The sequence below is a fragment of the Oncorhynchus keta genome, chromosome 30 (assembly GCF_023373465.1).
Source record: "Oncorhynchus keta strain PuntledgeMale-10-30-2019 chromosome 30, Oket_V2, whole genome shotgun sequence".
In the NCBI taxonomy this organism is placed as follows: domain Eukaryota; kingdom Metazoa; phylum Chordata; class Actinopteri; order Salmoniformes; family Salmonidae; genus Oncorhynchus; species Oncorhynchus keta.
The window spans coordinates 13,241,936-13,265,171 of NC_068450.1; the positions used below are offsets into that span (position 1 = coordinate 13,241,936).

General features: G+C 47.3%; 1 protein-coding gene across 50 annotated transcripts in view; it reads right to left on the reverse strand.

The window, feature by feature from the left end:
• The window catches only part of LOC118363233 (mucin-4-like), a 50,832-nt gene extending 33,154 nt beyond the window's left edge, over window positions 1-17,678 (reverse strand). For all 50 annotated transcript variants that reach the window (XM_052487668.1, XM_052487637.1, XM_052487626.1 and 47 more), the window contains exons 1-14: window positions 17,522-17,678; window positions 15,594-15,977; window positions 15,002-15,119; window positions 14,516-14,623; window positions 11,488-11,514; window positions 11,312-11,374; window positions 9,302-9,352; window positions 9,067-9,147; window positions 8,665-8,745; window positions 8,460-8,522; window positions 7,265-8,332; window positions 4,854-4,913; window positions 3,445-3,522; window positions 1,207-1,275 (exon numbers count right to left, since the gene is read on the reverse strand). In XM_052487668.1, the coding sequence (XP_052343628.1) occupies window positions 1,207-1,275; window positions 3,445-3,522; window positions 4,854-4,913; window positions 7,265-8,332; window positions 8,460-8,522; window positions 8,665-8,745; window positions 9,067-9,147; window positions 9,302-9,352; window positions 11,312-11,374; window positions 11,488-11,514; window positions 14,516-14,623; window positions 15,002-15,119; window positions 15,594-15,603 (1,877 nt within the window). In that variant the 5' untranslated portion in view covers window positions 15,604-15,977; window positions 17,522-17,678. The remainder of the gene's footprint in view (window positions 1-1,206; window positions 1,276-3,444; window positions 3,523-4,853; window positions 4,914-7,264; window positions 8,333-8,459; window positions 8,523-8,664; window positions 8,746-9,066; window positions 9,148-9,301; window positions 9,353-11,311; window positions 11,375-11,487; window positions 11,515-14,515; window positions 14,624-15,001; window positions 15,120-15,593; window positions 15,978-17,521) is intronic.
• Between the last annotated feature and the right edge of the window lie 5,558 nt (window positions 17,679-23,236).

Genomic DNA, 23,236 nt, shown 5'->3' on the forward strand with positions numbered 1-23,236 from the left:
TAGTAGATTTTGTAGTGGCAGGTCGTAGTAGTAGTAGATTTAGTAGTGGCAGGTCGTAGTAGTAGTAGATTTAGTAGTGGCAGGTCGTAGTAGATTTTGTAGTGGCAGGTCGTAGTATTAGTAGATTTAGTAGTGGCAGGTCGTAGAAGTAGATTTAGTATTTGTAGTAGTAGACTTGAAAAACATTAGGCATTAGGAAAGAATGTGTGTGTGTGTGTGTGTGTGTGTGTGTGTGTGTGTGTGTGTGTGTGTGTGTGTGTGTGTGTGTGTGTGTGTGTGTGTGTGTGTGTGTGTGTGTGTGTGTGTGTGTGTGTGTGTGTGTGTGTGTGTGTGTGTGTGTGTGTGTGTGTGTGTGATACTACATATCCTAGAAGTGAAAGATCAAGGGAGAGGGGAGAGGATAGGGGGAGAGGGGAGAGGGTAAAGGATAGGGGGAGGGGAGAGGATAGGATAGGATAGGAGGGGGGAGAGGGAAAGGGTAAAGGATAGGGGGAGAGGGGAGGGGGATAGGATAGGAGGGGGAGAGGGAAAGGGTAGAGGATAGGGGGAGAGGGAAAGGGTAGAGGATAGGGGGAGAGGGGAAAGGGTAGAGGATAGGGGGGAGGGGGAGGGGAGAGGGGAAAGGGTAGAGGATAGGGGGAGAGGGGAAAGGGTAGAGGATAGGATAGGAGGGGGAGAGGGAAAGGGTAGAGGATAGGGGGAGAGGGGAAAGGGTAGAGGATAGGGGGAGAGGGGAAAGGGTAGAGGATGAGGGGAGGGGGAGAGGATAGGATAGGAGGGGGGGAGAGGGGAAAGGGTAGAGGATAGGGGGAGAGGGGAAAGGGTAGAGGATAGGATAGGCGGGGGGGAGAGGGGAAAGGGTAGAGGATAGAGGGAGAGGGTAGAGGATAGAGGGAGAGGGTAGAGGATAGGGGAGAGGTTATTGGGGGAGAGGTTAGAGCGTAGAGGGAGAGGTTTGAGTGGAGTTGTTAGAGGGTAGAGAGATAGGGGGAGGTTAGAGGGAGAGGGAAGAGGTTAGAGGGTTGAGATGATAGGAGAGAGGATAGAAGGGGAGAGGCTAGAGGTTAAAAATTAGATGATATGGGGAGAGGTTAGAGGCTAGGGAGAGAGGCTAGGGACTTACGGGCTAGGGACTAAGGGTCTAGGGACTAAGGGTCTAGGGACTAAGGGGCTAGGGACTAGGGACTAGGTCAATGGGGGACGTACCTGTGTGTGTCCTCTGGCTTTTCGTCTCTCGGCTCCTCCTCTTCCTCCTCGGACTCGGCATAACTGAGCCTGAGGGAGAGACAACCAGAGACACAGTTGGTGAGTAAAATGCCCCCTATTTATTTATTTATTTTATGTTTTATTTCACCAGGTAGGCCAGTTGAGAACAAGTTTTAATTTACAACTGTGACCTGGCCAAGATGAAGCGAGGTAGTGCAACAAAAAACAACAACACAGAGTTACACATAAACAAAAGTACAGTCAATAACACAATGCTGGTCCATCAGACCCTAACTGACATCAGAACCACAGACAGCTGGTCAGTTAATTACTCCCTAACCACTGGTCCATCAGAACCACAGACACAGCATTACACATGAAACAGGGTGTGTGAGAGAGAGAGAGAGAGAGAGAGAGAGAGAGAGAGAGAGAGAGAGAGAGAGAGAGAGAGGAGAGAGGAGAGAGAGAGAGAGAGAGAGAGAGAGAGAGAGAGAGAGAGAGAGAGAGAGAGAGAGACCAGAGAGAGAGAGAGAGAGAGAGAGAGAGAGAGACCAGAGAGAGAGAGAGAGACCAGAGAGAGAGAGACCAGAGAGATAGAGAGAGAGAGAGAGCACTGTGACTGACCCAAACTTAAGGAAAGCTTTGACTATGTACAGACTCAGTGAGCATAGCCTTGCTATTGACAAGGGCCCCCGTAGGCAGACCTGGCTCTCAAGAGAAGACAGACCTGGCTCTCAAGAGAAGGCAAACCTGGCTCTCAAGAGAAGACAGACCTGGCTCTCAAGAGAAGACAGACCTGGCTCTCAAGAGAAGGCAGACCTGGCTCACAAGAGAAGACAGACCTGGCTCTCAAGAGAAGACAGACCTGGCCCTCAAGAGAAGACAGACCTGGCTCTCAAGAGAAGGCAGACCTGGCTCTCAAGAGAAGACAGACCTGGCTCTCAAGAGAAGGCAGACCTGGCTCTCAAGAGAAGACAGACCTGGCTCTCAAGAGAAGACAGACCTGGCTCTCAAGAGAAGACAGACCTGGCTCTCAAGAGAAGACAGACCTGGCTCTCAAGAGAAGGCAGACCTGGCTCTCAAGAGAAGACAGACCTGGCTCTCAAGAGAAGACAGACCTGGCTCTCAAGAGAAGACAGACCTGGCTCTCAAGAGAAGACAGACCTGGCTCTCAAGAGAAGACAGACCTGGCTCTCAAGAGAAGGCAGACCTGGCTCTCAAGAGAAGACAGACCTGGCTCTCAAGAGAAGACAGACCTGGCTCTCAAGAGAAGACAGACCTGGCTCTCAAGAGAAGACAGACCTGGCTCTCAAGAGAAGACAGACCTGGCTCTCAAGAGAAGACAGACCTGGCTCTCAAGAGAAGACAGACCTGGCTCTCAAGAGAAGACAGACCTGGCCCTCAAGAGAAGACAGACCTGGCTCTCAAGAGAAGACAGACCTGGCTCTCAAGAGAAGACAGACCTGGCCCTCAAGAGAAGACAGACCTGGCTCTCAAGAGAAGACAGACCTGGCTCTCAAGAGAAGACAGGCTATGTGCACACTGCCCACAAAATGAGGTGGAAACTGAGCTGCACTTCCTAAACTCCTGCCAAATGTATGACCATGTTAGAGACACATATTTCCCTCAGATTACACAGACCCACAGAATTTGAAAACAAACCCAATTTTGATCAACTCCCATATCTACTGGGTGAAATACCACAGTGTGCAATTACAGCAGCAAGATTTGTGACCTGCTGCCACAAGAAAAGGGCAACCGGTGAAGAACAAACATTGTTATGTTTATATTGCTAAGGCGAACACCGCCATGTTTAGTTTCGCCCAACCTAGATCGAGTCACAGACACGGTCTCAATGGTGATAGCTGAGCTGACTACACTGACTGTGCTAGTGGCAGACTCCACTAAGCTGGCAGGCTGGCTAACAGCCTGCTGCCTGGCCTGCACCCTATTTCATTGTGGAGCGCGTTACTATTTACACATAATATGACATTTGAAATGTCTTTATACTTTTGGAACTTTTGTGAATGTAATGTTTACTGTAATTATTTTGTGTTGTTTATTTCACTTTTGTTTATCTATTTCACTTGCCTTGGCAATGTTGACATGTTTCCCATGCCAATAAAGCCCCATGAATTGAAATTGAGAGAGAGAAAGAGAGAGACACACACACACGTGCACTGTGGTGTATGGAGGAAAGAATGAGTGTCTGATATAAGGGGTCTCCTCTCTAACTACCTGTCTGATCCATAGAGAAGCTCCTGACTCCAAGATCCTGGGATGGGAGGGATGGGCTTTACCAACTCCTGTTCTAGACTACACAGAGGAGAAGAGGGGAGAAAAGAGAGGATAGGACAGGAAGAGAGAAGAGGGGAGGGGAGAGGACAGGACAGGACAAGAGGAGAGAGGACAGGACAGGAAGAGGGGAGCGAAGAGAGGAGGGGAGGACAGGACAAGAGGAGAGAGGACAGGACAGGAAGAGAGAAGAGGGGAGGGGAGAGAGGAGGGGAGGACAGGACAAGAGGAGAGAGGACAGGACAGGAAGAGAGAAGAGGGGAGGGGAGAGAGGAGGGGAGGACAGGACAAGAGGAGAGAGGACAGGACAGGAAGAGAGAAGAGGGGAGGGGAGAGAGGAGGGGAGGACAGGACAAGAGGAGAGAGGACAGGACAGGAAGAGAGAAGAGGGGAGGACAGGACAAGAGGAGAGAGGACAGGACAGGAAGAGAGAAGAGGGGAGGGGAGAGAGGAGGGGAGGACAGGACAAGAGGAGAGAGGACAGGACAAGAGGAGAGAAGAGGGGAGGGGAGAGAGGAGGGGAGGACAGGACAAGAGGAGAGAGGACAGGACAGGAAGAGAGAAGAGGGGAGGACAGGACAAGAGGAGAGAGGACAGGACAGGAAGAGAGAAGAGGGGAGGGGAGAGGACAGGACAGGACAAGAGGAGAGAGGACAGGACAAGAGGAGAGAAGAGGGGAGGGGAGAGAGGAGGGGAGGACAGGACAAGAGGAGAGAGGACAGGACAGGAAGAGAGAAGAGGGGAGGGGAGAGGACAGGACAGGACAAGAGGAGAGAGGACAGGAAGAGAGAAGAGGGGAGGGGAGAGGACAGGAAGAGAGAAGAGGAGGAGAAGAGAGGACAGGAAGAGAGAAGAGGGGAGGGGAGAGGAGGGGAGGACAGGACAGGACAAGAGGAGAGAGGAGGGGAGAGGACAGGACAGGAGGGGAGGGGAGAGGACAGGACAGGACAGGACAAGAGGGGAGGGGAGAGGAGGGGAGGACAGGACAGGACAAGAGGAGAGAGGAGGGGAGAGGACAGGACAGGAGGGGAGGAGAGGACAGGACAGGACAAGAGGAGAGAGGACAGGAAGAGGGGAGGGGAGAGGACAGGACAGGAAGAGGGGAGGGGAGAGGAGAGGACAGGACAGGAAGAGAGAAGAGGAGAAGAAGAGAGGACAGGAAGAGAGAAGAGAGGAGAGGAGAGGAGAGGAGAGGAGAGGAGAGGAGAGGAGAGGAGAGGAGGACAAGAGGAGAGAGGAGGTGAGAAAATAGCATTAAAATGCTTTTAGTACCACCATGTGGCTGTGTGGATACATTGTATTAAATAACTTAATTTCAAAAGTAATAAAATAATAAACTATTTTGAACGAACCCGTTAGTGAGAGAGAGGAGATCATCAGTCATGAGCTGAGGGATCGGATCATCATGCACTCTGTAGACAAGACAGGGAGGACTTGAATTGAAGAACACAACAGTTTACATCTAACAAACTATTATAGCATCAACTGGCCTCTCTCTCTCTCTCTTCTCTCACCTCTCTCTCTCTTTTCTCTCTCTCTTAAGACCTGTGTAAGATCACATTTCATCCTGTGTGAAAGTTGACTGATCACTTCCTCTATTGGCTCTAGTGAAGGTACATCCCCAGCAGGATGGAGTTTACCAAACATTAACAACACCTGCTTTTTAATTGAGACATGGAATGTGTGTGTGCCATTCAGAGGGTGAATGGACAAGACAAAAGATTTAAGTGCCTTTGAACGGGGTATAGTAGTAGGTGCCTTTGAACGGGGTATAGTAGTAGGTGCCTTTGAACGGGGTATAGTAGTAGGTGCCTTTGAACGGGGTATAGTAGTAGGTGCCTTTGAACGGGGTATAGTAGTAGGTGCCTTTGAACGGGGTATAGTAGTAGGTGCCTTTGAACGGGGTATAGTAGTAGGTGCCTTTGAACGGGGTATAGTAGTAGGTGCCTTTGAACGGGGTATAGTAGTAGGTGCCTTTGAACGGGGTATAGTAGTAGGTGCCTTTGAACGGGGTATAGTAGTAGGTGCCTTTGAACGGGGTATAGTAGTAGGTGACAGGCGCACCGGTTTGTGTCAAGAACTGCAACGCAGTTGGGTTTTCTGTTTCCTGTGTATATCAAGAATGTTCCACTCTACCCAAAGTTACAACCAAATAATTGCAGCATTACTGCAAAAATGGAAGAGGCAAGTGGAAGGGGGAAAAAGTAAGGGACTCGTCACATAGTTCAAGTAACAGACACATCTCAACAGCAACTGTTCAGAGTTGACTGCGTGAATCAGGCCTTCATGGTCAAATTTCTGCAAAGAAACCACTACTAAAGGACACCAATAAGAAGAAGAGACTTGCTTGGGCCAACAAATACGAGCAATGGACATTAGACCGGTGGAAATCTGTCCGTTGGTCTGATGAGTCCAAATTTGAGATTTTTGGTTCCAACCGTCATGTCTTTGTGAGACACAGAGTAGGTGAATGGATGATCTCTGCATGTGTGGTTCCCACCGTGAAGCATGGAGGAGGAAGTGTGATGGTGCTTTGCTGGTGACACTGTCAGTGATTTATTTAGAATTCAAGGCACACTTAATCAGCATGGCTACCACAGCATTCTGCAGCGATACACCATCCCATCTGGTTTGCGTTTAGTGGGATTATCATTTGTTTTTCAACAGGACAATGACCCAACACACCTCCATGCTGTGTAAGGGCTATTTGACCAAGAAGGACCTGGCCTCCACAATCCCCTGACCTCAACCCAATTGAGATGGTTTGAGATTAGTTGGACCACAGAGAGAAGGAAAAGCAGCCAACAAGTGCTCAGCATATGTGGGAACTCATTCAAGACTGTTAGAAAAGCATTCCAGGTGAAGCTGGTTGAGAGAATGCCAAGAGTGTGCAAAGCTGTCATCAAAGCAAAGGGTGGCGACTTTGAAGAATCTCAAATATTTGTTTAACACTTTTTTGGTTACTGCATGATTCCATATGTGTTATTTCATAGTTTTGATGTAGAAAATAGTGAAAATAAAGAAAAAACCCTTGAATGAATAGCTGTGTCCAAACTTTTGACTGGTGCTGTATATATTTACAAAAATATATATATAAGGAATTGGAAATGATGCAGACAATTACATTGATGGAAGCTACAATCTATCTGCAATAATAAATAAACACAATGTATAAATAAAAAGAATGGTCCACCACCCAAAGAATCCAGTCAACTTGGAACAACTGTGGGAAGCATTGGAATCGATATGGGCCAGCTTTCCTGTGGAACAATTACGACACCTTGTAGAGTCCATGCCCCACTCAATATTAGAAGGGTGTTCCTTATATTTTGTACACTCAGTGTAGAAGTACACAATGACAGCTGTCACCAGGGGTGTACTCACGAGAAACCAAATGGGGGGAAAATGGACTAAACAGGGAGGGACTAACCTAATTGTGTCCAATTAAAAAACACTAATTTTCATTGCAAAACATTTTCAATTGAAAAACATTTTGTCACGGTTTGGTACCGGTTTTATATCACCCACGGATGACGTGAATGAGGAAGTCTCTCTCTCTCTGATGTTTCCTACCTGTCCTCTGGCTCTGCAGACTGTGGGCCTATTCTCACCCAGAGCCGTGTATAGCCTACCCATAATGTAAATACATGGCTCTGGTCTCAACACTACACACACTGTGGTGCAACATATCTGATCATTGTAATTCAAATGAATACATGAATACATGAATACATGATGATACATTAATGAATCAATACGGTACCTGGATGAACCTGTGTCGAAGGAGATGAGTGTGTCAGACAGGGCTGTCAGTGTGTCCACTGTGGCAGGATTCTTCTTCACTGGGTTATATGGGACAGGGGACACTAATACAGAGGGGACTGGGGGGACGTCTTTCAACGGGACACCACTCTCTGGGGACAGTTTTTTCATCACCTCAACTTTCAACTCAGGAAGTGGAGTAGCCATTTTGGTACACCCTGGCTTCATGCCCTCATAAGGGCCAATCACTGTTGGGGTGTCAACTATGACGGGGGCTGGAAGGAGGACGTCTTTCACAGATATAGGAGAGACGTCTTTCACAGAGACAGGAGAGACAGCTTTCACAGAGACAGGAGAGACAGTTTTCACAGAGACAGGAGAGATGTCTTTCACAGAGACAGGAGAGACATCTTTCACAGGGACAGGAGAGACATCTTTCACAGGGACAGGAGAGACAGCTTTCACAGAGACAGGAGAGACAGCTTTCACAGAGACAGGAGAGACGTCTTTCACAGAGACAGGAGAGACGTCTTTCACAGGGACAGGAGAGACAGCTTTCACAGGGACAGGAGAGACAGCTTTCACAGAGACAGGAGAGACATCTTTCACAGAGACAGGAGAGACGTCTTTCACAGAGACAGGAGAGACATCTTTCAAGGAGACAGGAGAGACATCTTTCACAGGGACAGGAGAGACAGCTTTCACAGGGACAGGAGAGACAGCTTTCACAGGGACAGGAGAGACAGCTTTCACAGAGACAGGAGAGACATCTTTCAGGGAGACAGGAGAGACAGCTTTCGCAGAGACAGGAGAGACATCTTTCGCAGAGACAGGAGAAACGGCTTTCACAGAGACAGGAGAGACATCTTTCACAGAGACAGGAGAGACGTCTTTCAGAGAGACAGGAGAGACAGTTTTCAGAGAGACAGGAGAGACCTCTTTCACAGAGACGGGAGAGACATCTTTCAAAGAGACGGGAGAGACATCTTTCACAGATGGAGCAGCTGGTTCTTTGGGGACAGAGGGAGTCTCAGTGAAGACAGAGTCGTCATTGTCTGTGATCACCACCCTTTAGACACACAAGAAACAACAAGACAGAAAAACTAAACATCTCCAGGCAAGCCTTTCATTTCAGACATCATCATCATTTTCCATGAGGAACAAAACAGGACCGTCCAATGAGAAGCATCAGTTACCTTTTAGCCACAAAAGATGAAACTTCTGGGGTCAGGGAGGTTTCTAGTGGTTTCTCTGTAGAACTGTCAGGAGAACAGGAGATAAGATACAAACAGGGGAATAGAGAGATGAAGAGAGACAGATAACGAGACAAAAAGATAGAGACAGAAATAGAGGAGAGAGGGAGGGGGAGATGGAGAGAGAGGTATATAGCCAATCACATACTCATATTTCTTGGCAGCTGAGAGGACGTAGGAGCGTTGTCGGGCTGAAGAAGTCCTGAGCACATCCATGGCTGCTTCCTCTCTGATGGACAGATGGATAGACACAGAGAGAGACGGAGAGAGAAAGCGAGAGTGAGAGAGAGAGAGAGAGAGAGAGAGAGAGAGAGAGAGAGAGAGACACACACACACACACACAGGAAGTAAAGAGAGAGGGGTAAAGAAAGAGATGAGACTTGTTTTCCTCAACGTCTATTTTCTGAGGTAAAATAAGAGTTTTGTAGACAGCATCTGAAATGGCACTCTGTTCCCTATATAGGGCCCAAAACAGTACAGGGCCCTGGTCAAAAGGAGATCTCTATAAAGAGAACAGGGTGCCATTTGGGATGCATTGTGTGTGTCTTACCGTTTCTCCTTCTCCTCTGGGGAAAGCTGGTCCTCAGTTTGAACTGGGAGGTTTGAGGTGGGACGCACTGTGTGAGGAGCTCTGGAGGGAAGAACACATACACACAAACACTTATCAAACACTTCCCCTTAAGTCACAACAGTTATCTCTCTGTTAATCCTTTACCACACACAGCGTCACACACTCAAGCACGTTCACTGAGTCTACTCATAAGAATTGCATAAGGTTTACTCACATTCTCTTGTAGCTCTCTGAAGGCCTCTTGGTGAAGCTGGATGTTGACACACTGCAAATAGAGGGACACCATGTAATCAAGCCATCTAACAGGGCATTGGTTGTCTGAACAATAGACTGATTTCACTGCTGCCAGTAGACTCTGACATTACTGCTGCCAGTAGACTCTGACATCACTGCTGCCAGTAGACTCTGACATTACTGCTGCCAGTAGACTCTGACATTACTGCTGCCAGTAGACTCTGACATTACTGCTGCCAGTAGACTCTGACATTAGTGCTGCCAGTAGACTCTGACATTAGTGCTGCCAGTAGACTCTGACATTACTGCTGCCAGTAGATTCTGACATTACTGCTGCCAGTAGACTCTGACATTACTGCTGCCAGTAGACTCTGACATTAGTGCTGCCAGTAGACTCTGACATTACTGCTGCCAGTAGACTCTGACATTACTGCTGCCAGTAGACTCTGACATTACTGCTGCCAGTAGACTCTGACATTACTGCTGCCAGTAGACTCTGACATTACTGCTGCCAGTAGACTCTGACATTAGTGCTGCCAGTAGACTCTGACATTACTGCTGCCAGTAGACTCTGACATTACTGCTGCCAGTAGACTCTGACATCACTGCTGCCAGTAGACTCTGACATCACTGCTGCCAGTAGACTCTGACATCACTGCTGCCAGTAGACTCTGACATCACTGCTGCCAGTAGACTCTGACATTACTGCTGCCAGTAGATTCTGACATTACTGCTGCCAGTAGACTCTGACATTACTGCTGCCAGTAGACTCTGACATTAGTGCTGCCAGTAGACTCTGACATTACTGCTGCCAGTAGACTCTGACATTACTGCTGCCAGTAGACTCTGACATTACTGCTGCCAGTAGACTCTGACATTAGTGCTGCCAGTAGACTCTGACATTACTGCTGCCAGTAGACTCTGACATTACTGCTGCCAGTAGACTCTGACATCACTGCTGCCAGTAGATTCTGACATCACTGCTGCCAGTAGACTCTGACATCACTGCTGCCAGTAGACTCTGACATCACTGCTGCCAGTAGACTCTGACATTACTGCTGCCAGTAGACTCTGACATTACTGCTGACAGTAGAGCTCTGACATTACTGCTGCCAGTAGACTCTGACATCACTGCTGCCAGTAGACTCTGACATCACTACTGCCAGTAGACTCTGACATTACTGCTGCCAGTAGACTCTGACATCACTGCTGCCAGTAGACTCTGACATCACTGCTGCCAATTAGAGCTCTGACATTACTGCTGCCAGTAGACTCTGACATCACTGCTGCCAATTAGAGCTCTGACATTACTGCTGCCAGTAGACTCTGACATCACTGCTGCCAGTAGACTCTGACATTACTGCTGCCAATTAGAGCTCTGACATTACTGCTGCCAGTAGACTCTGACATTACTGCTGCCAGTAGACTCTGACATCACTGCTGCCAGTAGAGCTCTGACATTACTGCTGCCAGTTAGACCTCTGACATTACTGCTGACATTACTGCTGCCAGTAGACTCTGACATTACTGCTGCCAGTAGACTCTGACATTACTGCTGCCAGTAGACTCTGACATTACTGCTGCCAGTAGACTCTGACATTACTGATGCCAGTAGACTCTGACATTACTGCTGCCAGTAGACTCTGACATTACTGCTGCCAGTAGACTCTGACATTACTGCTGCCAGTAGACTCTGACATTACTGCTGCCAGTAGACTCTGACATTACTGCTGCCAGTAGACTCTGACATTACTGCTGCCAGTAGCCTCTGACATTACTGCTGCCAGTAGACTCTGACATTACTGCTGCCAGTAGACTCTGACATTACTGCTGCCAGTAGACTCTGACATTACTGCTGCCAGTAGACTCTGACATTACTGCTGCCAGTAGACTCTGACATTACTGCTGCCAGTTAGAGCTCTGACATTACTGCTGCCAGTAGACTCTGACATTACTGCTGCCAGTAGACTCTGACATTACTTTTATTTACCTCAAGCTATTGAATGTAGATGAGGTGGCAGCAGGCTTGGTGTCTGTCTTGGTGAAAATCCCTCTGAAAAAATGGATAAGATTATTCATTCACCTTTTATATTATTCACAGTGAATGAATGTAATCCATTGTATATGCTTTTGATCAAGTTATGCAATGGTGGAAGTCTGTTATACCTGATAAGGTATCCTGGAGACGGTGTTCTATATTTAGGAAGAGAACCAAAGGTCAGTTTATAATAAAGAGTTTTGTTGTTTGTTTTGAGGTGGGTGCCAGTGTATGGAGTTGAGGTGGGTGTCAGTGTATGGAGTTGAGGTGGGTGTCAGTGTATGGAGTTCAGGTGGGTACCAGTATGTAGTGTTGAGGTGGGTGTCAGTGTGTAGTGTTGAGGTGGGTGTCAGTGTATAGTGTTGAGGTGGGTGTCAGTGTATGGAGTTGAGGTGGGTGTCAGTGTATGGAGTTCAGGTGGGTACCAGTATGTAGTGTTGAGGTGGGTGTCAGTGTGTAGTGTTGAGGTGGGTGTCAGTGTATAGTGTTGAGGTGGGTGTCAGCATATGGAGTTGAGGTGGGTGTCAGTGTATGGAGTTGAGGTGGGTACCAGTATGTAGTGTTGAGGTGGGTGTCAGTGTATGGAGTTGAGGTGGGTACAAGTATGTAGTGTTGAGGTGGGTGTCAGTGTATGGAGTTGAGGTGGGTGCCAGTGTATGGAGTTGAGGTGGGTGTCAGTGTGTAGTGTTGAGGTGGGTGTCAGTGGGTAGTGTTAAGGTGGGTGTCAGTGTGTAGTGTTGAGGTGGGTACCAGTGTGTAGTGTTGAGGTGGGTGTCAGTGTGTGGAGTTGAGGTGGGTGTCAGTGTATGGAGTTGAGGTGGGTACCAGTATGTAGTGTTGAGGTGGGTGTCAGTGTATGGAGTTGAGGTGGGTACCAGTATGTAGTGTTGAGGTGGGTGTCAGTGTATGGAGTTGAGGTGGGGGGTGTCAGTGTGTAGTGTTGAGGTGGGTGTGTAGTGTATGGAGTTGAGGTGGGTGTCAGTGTGTAGTGTTGAGGTGGGTACCAGTGTGTAGTGTTGAGGTGGGTGTCAGTGTGTAGTGTTGAGGTGGGTGTCAGTGTGTAGTGTTGAGGTGGGTGTCAGTGTATGGAGTTGAGGTGGGAACCAGTATATAGTGTTGAGGTGGGTACCAGTATGTAGTGTTGAGGTGGGTGTTAGTGTATGGAGTTGAGGTGGGTACCAGTATATAGTGTTGAGGTGGGTGTCAGCGTATGGAGTTGAGGTGGGTACCAGTGAGTAGTGTTGAGGTGGGTGTCAGTGTATGGAGTTGAGGTGGGGGGTGTCAGTGTGTAGTGTTGAGGTGGGTGTGTAGTGTTGAGGTGGGTACCAGTGTGTAGTGTTGAGGTGGGTGTCAGTGTGTAGTGTTGAGGTGGGTGTCAGTGTGTAGTGTTGAGGTGGGTGCCAGTGTGTAGGGTTGAGTTGGGTGTGTAGTGTTGAGGTGGGTGTCAGTTTATGGAGTTGAGGTGGGTACCAGTGTGTAGTGTTGAGGTGTGTGTCAGTGTATGGGGTTGAGGTGGGGGGTGTCAGTGTGTATTGTTGAGGTGGTTGTCAGTGTGTAGTGTTGAGTTGGGTGTGTAGTGTTGAGGTGGGTGTCAGTGTGTAGTGTTGAGGTGGGTGTCAGTGTGTAGTGTTGAGGTGGGTGCCAGTGTGTAGTGTTGAATTGGGTGTGTAGTGTTGAGGTGGGTGTCAGTTTATGGAGTTGAGGTGAGTGCCAGTGTGTAGTGTTGAGGTGGGTGCCAGTGTGTAGTGTTGAGGTGGGTGCCAGTGTGTAGTGTTGAGGTGGGTGTCAGTGTGTAGTGTTGAGGTGGGTGCCAGTGTGTGGAGTTGAGGTGGGTGCCAGTATGTAGTGTTGAGTTGGGTTTCAGTGTGTAGTGTTGATGTGAGTGCCAGTGTGTAGTGTTGAGGTGGATACCAGTCTGTAGTGTTGAGGTGGGTGTCAGTGGGTAGTGTTGTGGTGGGTGTCAGTGGGTAGTGTTGAGGTGGGTACCAGTCTGTAGTATTGAGGTGGGTGTCAGTGTGTAGTGTTGAGGTGGGTGCCAGTGTGTAGTGTTGAGGTGGGTGTCAGTGTGTAGTGTTGAGGTGGGTGCCAGTGTGTAATGTTGAGGTGGGTACCAGTGTGTAGTGTTGAGGTGGGTGTGTAGTGTGTAGTGTTGAGGTGGGTGCCAGTGTGTAGTGTTGAGGTGGGTGTCATTGTGTAGTATTGAGGTGGGTGTGTAGTGTTGAGGTGGGTGTCATTGTGTAGTATTTAGGTGGGTGTGTAGTGTTGAGGTGGGTACCAGTGTGTAGTGCTGAGGTGGGTACCAGTGTGTAGTGTTGAGGTGCGTGTGTAGTGTTGAGGTGGGTGTCAGTGTGTAGTGTTGAGGTGGGTGCCAGTGTGTAGTGTTGAGGTGGGTGTGTAGTGTTGATGTGGGTGTCATTGTGTAGTATTTAGGTGGGTGTGTAGTGTTGAGGTGGGTACCAGTGTGTAGTGCTGAGGTGGGTACCAGTGTGTAGTGTTGAGGTGGGTGTGTAGTGTTGAGGTGGGTGTCAGTGTGTAGTGTTGAGGTGGGTGCCAGTGTGTAGTGTTGAGGTGGGTGTCATTGTGTAGTATTGAGGTGGGTGTATAGTGTTGAGGTGGGTGTCAGTGTGTAGTGTTGAGGTGGGTGTCATTGTGTAGTGTTGAGGTGGGTGTCATTGTGTAGTATTGAGGTGGGTGTCAGTGTGTCGTGTTGAGGTGGGTGTCATTGTGTAGTATTTAGGTGGGTGTGTAGTGTTGAGGTGGGTACCAGTGTGTAGTGCTGAGGTGGGTACCAGTGTGTAGTGTTGAGGTGGGTGTGTAGTGTTGAGGTGGGTGTCAGTGTGTAGTGTTGAGGTGGGTGCCAGTGTGTAGTGTTGAGGTGGGTGTCATTGTGTAGTATTGAGGTGGGTGTGTAGTGTTGAGGTGGGTGGCAGTGTGTAGTGTTGAGGTGGGTGTCATTGTGTAGTGTTGAGGTGGGTGTCATTGTGTAGTATTGAGGTGGGTGTCAGTGTGTCGTGTTGAGGTGGGTGTCAGTGTGTCGTGTTGAGGTGGGTGTGTAGTGTTGAGATGGGTGTCAGTGTGTAGTGTTGAGGTGGGTGCCAGTGTGTAGTGTTGAGGTGGGTGTCAGTGTGTCGTGTTGAGGTGGGTGTCAGGGTTTACCCGTCTTCTGCAGGTCTGGGGGAGGGAGGGGTCTTGGAGGTGGGAGAGGCCACTGGGCTGGTGTCTATAGGGGCTCCATTCAGTCGATTCACTCTGACTTCTGCTATCCTGCTCAGAGAGGAATGGGGAGAGGGGGGATATAGAGAGAGAGAGAGAGAGAGAGAGAGAGAGAGAGAGAGAGAGAGAGACGGGGAGAGGGGGGATATATATATATATATATAGAGAGAGAAGTTGAACACGGTCCATACTAGTCTAACCTCATCCCCACATTAATTGCTACTACACAGAGAGAGATCTGGCAGCAAACCACAATAATATGACTAACTAATGACTTAGTTTCTCTGTCTGTCTCACCATGGTTCCTCCTGTCTGTCTGTCTCACCATGGTTCCTCCTGTCTGTCTGTCTCACCATGGTTCTGTCTGTCTGTCTGTCTCACCATGGGTCTGTCTGTCTGTCTGTCTGTCTGTCTGTCTGTCTGTCTTACCATGGTTTCTCCTCCTCTGTTTCAGACTGGGGTTCACCGAGTCTCTGCATCCAGCTGCCATCTCCTTTCAGCTTGGTCCGAACCTTAGTGGTCTTCAACACTGATGCTCTTTCCCCCTCTGAAACACACACACACACACACACACACACACACACACACACACACACACACACACACACACACACACACACACACACACACACACACACACACACACACACACACACACACACACACACACACACACACACACACACACACACACACACACACACACACACACACACACACACACACACACGTTAGACATAAACACACACGTTAGACATAAACACACACAGACATGAACAAATGCACATGCACACAGTGAAACAATCACACACACACATCTGAATAAGATAATACAACATCTGATACATTCTTCATCACACAGGATGAATAGATGAAACATTGTTATAATAAACATGGTATCTGTCACTTCATCCCCTTTTTATGGAGTTGATCTACTACCACATCTGACAATGGTAGGAAATAACACTATCACACACACATCATATTGAAATCAGCTCAGACAGTAAGCCGGTCAACTCACCTTTTGACATAGTAGGTGGTTGTAATCTGGTTCCTGTGATTCCTCCACTGGCTCCCAATCTGGTTCCTGTGATTCCTCTAACTGGCTCCCAATCTGGTTCCTGTGATTCCTCCACTGGCTCCCAATCTGGTTCCTGTGATTCCTCCACTGGCTCCCAATCTGGTTCCTGTGATTCCTCCACTGGCTCCCAATCTGGTTCCTGTGATTCCTCCACTGGCTCCCAATCTGGTTCCTGTGATTCCTCCACTGGCTCCCAATCTGGTTCCTGTGATTCCTCTAAGTGGCTCCCAGTCTGGTTCCTGTGATTCCTCTAACTGGCTCCCAGTCTGGTTCCTGTGATTCCTCTAAGTGGCTCCCAGTCTGGTTCCTGTGATTCCTAGCTCCCTGAGTACCACAGATAGCAGCACAGACACAGGTTAGTAAGAGAGGTCCGGTCCAGAAACAAGCCTTAGTCTCTGTCCCACTTGGTCCTTGTGTATATCTGATAAGATTGGGCCTCTTGGTCTACAGTAAGTGTGTAGATGCTGGACTGAAACACTCAGGGTTGTAGGTTAGAGGATCACAGATTTGAGGCCCATTGGGGTTACCCTTCTAGTTTGTCCTAGAACTGTTTGGTCTCTGTCAAAAGGAGGAGCGCAGTATTTCTCCCCTCCCTTAAGGAACGGGAACATGCAACAGGCATTCCAACCATGCAGATGAGCCTGTCCAACCACTTTCTACCAAACAGGCCCTCTGTCAGCCAAAGATAGATGGGCACAGGCACGCACAGGCACACAAATTGGAGCAAACATAATTTCTCAACATAGGGTCATAGAAGCAGGATTCAAGATGTTTTTGAACACCTGGTCTGCTTGATCTTTCCCCCACATATTCTATTTAAATATTTGTTGAAGTGGCTAGATAGAATTTCTCTCATCTCTAATCGAACACAAATGGCTCATTCACATTTAATATATGCCATTTAGCAGACGCTTTTATCCAAAGCGACTTACAGTCATGTGTGCATACATTCTACGTATGGGTGGTCCCGGGAATCGAACCCACTACCCTGGCGTTACAAGCGCCATGCTCTACCAACTGAGCTACAGAAGGACATTTCTCCTCAGGGAACTGAAAGCCAGTGGGAATTCTAATAAAACATTGTTAAGATTTGTCCTTATTAAAAGACTGGCAAAGTTAACCTTATGCAAATGGCAATAGAGTGCTGCCAAATTCACCATGCAAATGACCTCCCAGTGGTTAAATATATATATATATATCCTGATGCGGTAAAATGTCTCTTTCTGAATATCTGGGGCGGCAGGGTGGCCTAGTGGTTAGAGCTTTGGACTAGTAACCTGAAGGTTGCAAGTTCAAACCCCCGAGCTGACAAGGTACAAATCTGTTGTTCTGCCCCTGAACAAGGCAGTTAACCCACTGTTCCTAGGCTGTCATTGAAAATAAGAATTTGTTCTTAACTGACTTGCCTAGTCAAATAAAAAGTGAGGTCCACACATAAATGGTTCGAGATCGGTGTGGAAGAACTTGACTAGCCACCACAGAGCCCTGACCTCAACCCCACTGAACACCAGTCTACACACATGACACATTTTTACATGAAATACACCGCCAGCACAGAGCGACAAGTTAAATGATAAGGTGCAGTAAAGGGAGCGGAATGGGACGGAAAGGCAGCTCTTCTGACAGACAGGTGATCCTGGTGAGCAGAGAGAATAATGGTTCTGAGAGGACAAACAGACTGTCCGACAACCATCCCTGGTGTCTTTCAGGGTCTGAGGAGTTAGCATGACATAAACAGCTGGCAAAAGATAGATTATTATTCATGATCTACGCTGATTTAAAACGAGAGGGTCAAGAAGAGAGAATCCACATTCTACACCCGGACAAACGTGGTACCTCGATGGAAATCAGAGTAAAAACGTACCTACTTTCACTGGGTACTGTATCCACAGACGGTCTCCCAAACGATAGAGAATCCCACACAGGTAGAGTGAGAGCAGCTGGGAGTATAGGTAAAGACAGACAGGTGTGTAGACTGACGGGTGTGTGTGTGTGAACTGAGCGAGGGAAAGTGTTTTCTCTGTGACAAGCTGACAGGTGTTTGAACAGGTACGGGCGTGGACACGGACTAGCTTAGCCAGTCAGAGAGGCTACGCCATCTCCCAGGGTGGGGTGTGGGGGGTATCTCTAACAGAGACAACACATCTGAGAACTGTGATTGTAGCTATTCTCTAACAGAGACAACACATCTGAGAACAGTGATTGTAGCTATTCTCTAACAGAGACAACAGATCTGAGAACAGTGATTGTAGCTATTCTCTAACAGAGACAACAGATCTGAGAACAGTGATTGTAGCTATTCTCTAACAGAGACAACATCTGAGAACAGTGATTGTAGCTATTCTCTAAGAGTTGGGTCCACACTTTCAAGTCTACTGTACTTCAAAATGTTTCATAATCCCAAAGAAAACAGTAGGACTGTTATTTGCATTGTAATGTTATGAGTTCAATAGGCCTCTCTATTTCTCCTTCAAAACTTACAGGCAATTATGTTGTAGCCCCATTAAAACATACCTCATCTTGATAGAGTCTGTTTAAGTTAATAACAGTCTATTGAAAGACAGACCTGGGTAATGGGTAAACTATGGGACCATGAGGTGAAGGAGTAGGCAGAGCAGGGTGTTGGCTCCCAGAGGAGAGCCGCCCGTGTGTGTGATGACACACACTTTCTCAGAACGCCTGCTTCCAACATCTACGATCTACTCCAAAGCAGTTGTCAATAGCAACATAATAGATTATAATGAGCCCTTACAATGAGTGTCCACACCAGCTAGTGTTCTGAGTTTACAGTACATAACCCCACCCCTGCCTCTGAACAAGGAAGTTAACCCGCTGCGCCTAAGCCGTCATTGAAAATAAGAATTTGTTCTTAACTGACTTGCCTAGTTCTATAAAGGTTCAATGGAATAAAATAACAAATAAAATAGCTACAGAACCAATCACACACATACCATGCATACATTCACCCAGCCTTTTCAAAGGGAATAAGGTGGGGTATTGGGAGGAATGTCGCATTGCAACTCCGAGGGATTATCATTTACACATAAATGTCTATTTACTCAGTCATACAGGTTCACTTTAGTGGAAGTATGAGGAAACTGAGTGGGTTTTAGTGGCAAAGTTTCCCTTCAGCTGATAGTCAGTGTAGACTGTGAAGTCTATTGTACTGCCATGCTTTTCTCAAACCCCCCTCATCCCGTTCTCTCTCTCTCTCTCTCTCTCTCTCTCTCTCTCTCTCTCTCTCTCTCTCTCTCTCTCTCTCTCTCTGAGGGGTAAACCAGTTGAACAGCTCAGCCGTGACATCAGTGACAGTCTCACCATGGCTCATTCTACTGGAAGCAATGTCAGGCATTTCAACCCAACCACCGCCCTCCATCCCTCTGTCTCTCGCCCTCTGTCTCCCTCCTTCCCCACACCAACAGGATAATGTCTGGTATCTGAACCCCGCCTCTGTCTCCCTCCTTCACCACATCAACAGGATAATGTCTGGTATCTGAACCCCCTCTAAACCCCCTCTCTCTGTCTCCCTCCTTCACCACACCAACAGGATAATGTCTGGTATCTGAACCCCCCCCCCCCCTCTCTCTCTGTCTCCCTCCTTCACCACACCAACAGGATAATGTCTGGTATCTGAACCCCCCCCCCCTCTCTCTCTCTCTCTGCCTCCCTCCTTCACCACACCAACAGGATAATGTCTGGTGTCACATCTGAACCCCCCTCTCTCTCTCTCTGTCTCCCTCCTTCACCACACCAACAGGATAATGTCTGGTATCTGAACCCCCCTCTCTCTCTGCCTCCCTCCTTCACCACACCAACAGGATAATGTCTGGTGTCACATCTGAACCCCCCCCCTCTCTCTCTCTATCTGTCTCCCTCCTTCACCACACCAACAGGAATCTGATGTCTGGTATCTGAACCCCCTCTCTCTGTCTCCCTCCTTCACCACCCCAACAGGATAATGTCTGGTGTCACATCTGAACCCCCACCCTCCTGCTCTCTCTTCCTCTCAGCTTCATTAAGTATTACCCGGGAAAACACCAGTCTCAACGTCAACAGTGAAGAGGCGACTCTGGGATGCTGGCTTTCTAGGCAGAGTTGCAAAGAAAAAGCAATATCTCAGACTGGCCAATAAAAATAAAAGATTAAGATGGGCAAAAGAACACAAACACGAGACAGAGGGAACTCTGCCTAGAAGGCCAGCTTCCCGGAGTGGCATCTTCACTGTTGACATTGAGACTGGTGCTTTGTGGGTACTATTTAATGAAGCTGCCAGTTGAGGACTTGTGAGGCGTCTGTTTCTCAAATTAGACACTCTAATGAACTTGTCCTCTTGCTCAGTTGTGCACAGGGGCCTCCCACTCCTCTTTCTATTCTGGTTTGAGCCCGTTTGCACTGTTCTGTGAAGGTAGTTGTACACAGCGTTGTACGAGATCTTCAGTTTCTTGGCAATTTCTCACATGGAATAGCCTTCATTTCTCAGAACAAGAATAGATTGATGAGTTTCAGAAGAAAGTTCTTTGTTTCTGGCCATTTTGAGCCTGTAATCGATCCCACAAATGGTGATGCTCCAGATACTCAACTTGTCTAAAAAAGGCCAATTTTGTTACTTCTTTAATCAGAACAACAGTTTTCAGTTGTGCTAACATAATTGCAAAAAGGTTTTCTAATGATCAATTAGCCTTTTTAAACGATAAACTTGGATTAGCTAACACAACGTGCCATTGCAACACAGGAGTGATGGTTGCTGATAATGGGCCTCTGTATATGTTTCATTATAAATCAGTCATTTAAAACATTAACAATGTCTACACTGTATTTATGATCCATTTGATGATTTTTAAAAGATAAAAAAAATGTGCCTTTCTTTCAAAAACCAGAACATTTCTACGTGACCCCAAACTTGTGAACGGTAGTGTATGTACACTCTAGCTAAGTGTATGTTGTGTAGTAAGCTGTTAGTAGCCCATGTGCATCACCCTAATAATTTGGTCTATTTGCCCCTCTTAATTTCACCTACTGTCCTGACTTGGTAGTAAACATGTAGCCTTTAGCCTGTTTTAGAGAAATGTAATCATCAAATATTGTAAGAGCTTTCATTATCTGCTTATATAACATTTTATTTATCCTATGGTTCTGACTTGGTGTACAGGGAGAATACTGCAAGTTGTTGTTCTGAATTCTGTCTCTGTACATTTCAAAGGTGCTGAACAAATAGTGATGACTACGTCCGTCCTAACTCGCTCATTAATGTCTTAATAGAAAATACAGATCGCCTCTTATCCGCTCACTGTCCCCTTACGCCATAGTTTGTACATCTTAATTGTCAGTAGAAACCACATTAGTTTAAGCAAGTCAGCCATGTTTTGTTTTAAAGGCAGTAAATGAGGCTGAATGAACCGTTTTCGCTGCCAGACAAGGCTCCGCTGATAGCCAGGTATAGCAGTGGTAAGGTGTTGGGACAGTTATGTAGGCCATCTGTGGGAACAGTTTGTCACCGTTATAGTGCAATTAATGTATTGTTTAGTGTTGTGGGCTTTGCTGGCATGCATCCCACTTTTTTTTTTTTTTTTTTTTGCCCCAAGATTTGCATGCTAAAATCACTGCTCACCACACCAACAGCTGGAATGCCAAACATGCACCAAAGTCACTGTGGCAGACCTATGTGATGTGTTGAAGCTCATGCACCACTGTGATCCGCTGTAATAAGTGTTACAGGGGAAGATGTTTGAGAGGAAACCATGTCACTGTGGCAGACCTATGTGATGTGTTGAAGCTCATGCACCACTGTGATCCGCTGTAATAAGTGTTACAGGGGAAGATGTTTGAGAGGAAACCATGTCACTGTGGCAGACCTATGTGATGTGTTGAAGCTCATGCACCACTGTGATCCGCTGTAATAAGTGTTACAGGGGAAGATGTTTGAGAGGAAACCATGTCACGGTGACAGACCTATGTGATGTGTTGAAGCTCATGCACCACTGTGATCCGCTGTAATAAGTGTTACAGGGGAAGATGTTTGAGAGGAAACCATGTCACTGTGACAGACCTATGTGATGTGTTGAAGCTCATGCACCACTGTGATCCGCTGTAATAAGTGTTACAGGGGAAGATGTTTGAGAGGAAACCATGTCACTGTGACAGACCTATGTGATGTGTTGAAGCTCATGCACCACTGTGATCCGCTGTAATAAGTGTTACAGGGGAAGATGTTTGAGAGGAAACCATGTCTTTGTGACAGACCTATGTGATGTGTTGAAGCTCATGCACCACTGTGATCCGCTGTAATAAGTGTTACAGGGGAAGATGTTTGAGAGGAAACCATGTCACGGTGACAGACCTATGTGATGTGTTGAAGCTCATGCACCACTGTGATCCGCTGTAATAAGTGTTACAGGGGAAGATGTTTGAGAGGAAACCATGTCACGGTGACAGACCTATGTGATGTGTTGAAGCTCATGCACCACTGTGATCCGCTGTAATAAGTGTTACAGGGGAAGATGTTTGAGAGGAAACCATGTCACTGTGGCAGACCTATGTGATGTGTTGAAGCTCATGCACCACTGTGATCCGCTGTAATAAGTGTTACAGGGGAAGATGTTTGAGAGGAAACCATGTCACGGTGACAGACCTATGTGATGTGTTGAAGCTCATGCACCACTGTGATCCGCTGTAATAAGTGTTACAGGGGAAGATGTTTGAGAGGAAACCATGTCACTGTGACAGACCTATGTGATGTGTTGAAGCTCATGCACCACTGTGATCCGCTGTAATAAGTGTTACAGGGGAAGATGTTTGAGAGGAAACCATGTCACTGTGACAGACCTATGTGATGTGTTGAAGCTCATGCACCACTGTGATCCTCTGTAATAAGTGTTACAGGGGAAGATGTTTGAGAGGAAACCATGTCACGGTGACAGACCTATGTGATGTGTTGAAGCTCATGCACCACTGTGATCCGCTGTAATAAGTGTTACAGGGGAAGATGTTTGAGAGGAAACCATGTCACTGTGGCAGACCTATGTGATGTGTTGAAGCTCATGCACCACTGTGATCCGCTGTAATAAGTGTTACAGGGGAAGATGTTTGAGAGGAAACCATGTCACGGTGACAGTAAGACAGCTGGAATGTGGAAAAGGGAGGCTGACGGAGAGAGAATAGTGGCCCATCCCTTTCTGTGTTCTATGACCTACATTGTAATACAGTTCGTCTTAAATACACGGCACGCTAACATTAATCCTGTGATATCGACTTTGGTAAATATAAGGGCGGGGCTTGTCTGAGTAATGTTGGATTAAAGGGTTCAAAACATGCAAACATTTGTCTGTAACTATATTGTCTAATGAGGGTAAACAAACATGTTGACAATATTTTTTTAATTTAACCTTTATTTAGCTAGGCAAGTCAGTTAAGAACAAATTCTTATTTTCAATGACGGCCTAGGAACAGTGGGTTAACTGCCTGTTCAGGGGCAGAACGACAGAATGTCAGCTCGGGCGTTTGAACTTGCAACCTTCCGGTTACTAGTCCAACGCTCTAACCACTAGGTTACGCTGCCGCCCCAAATGTTAATAAACAATGCAATG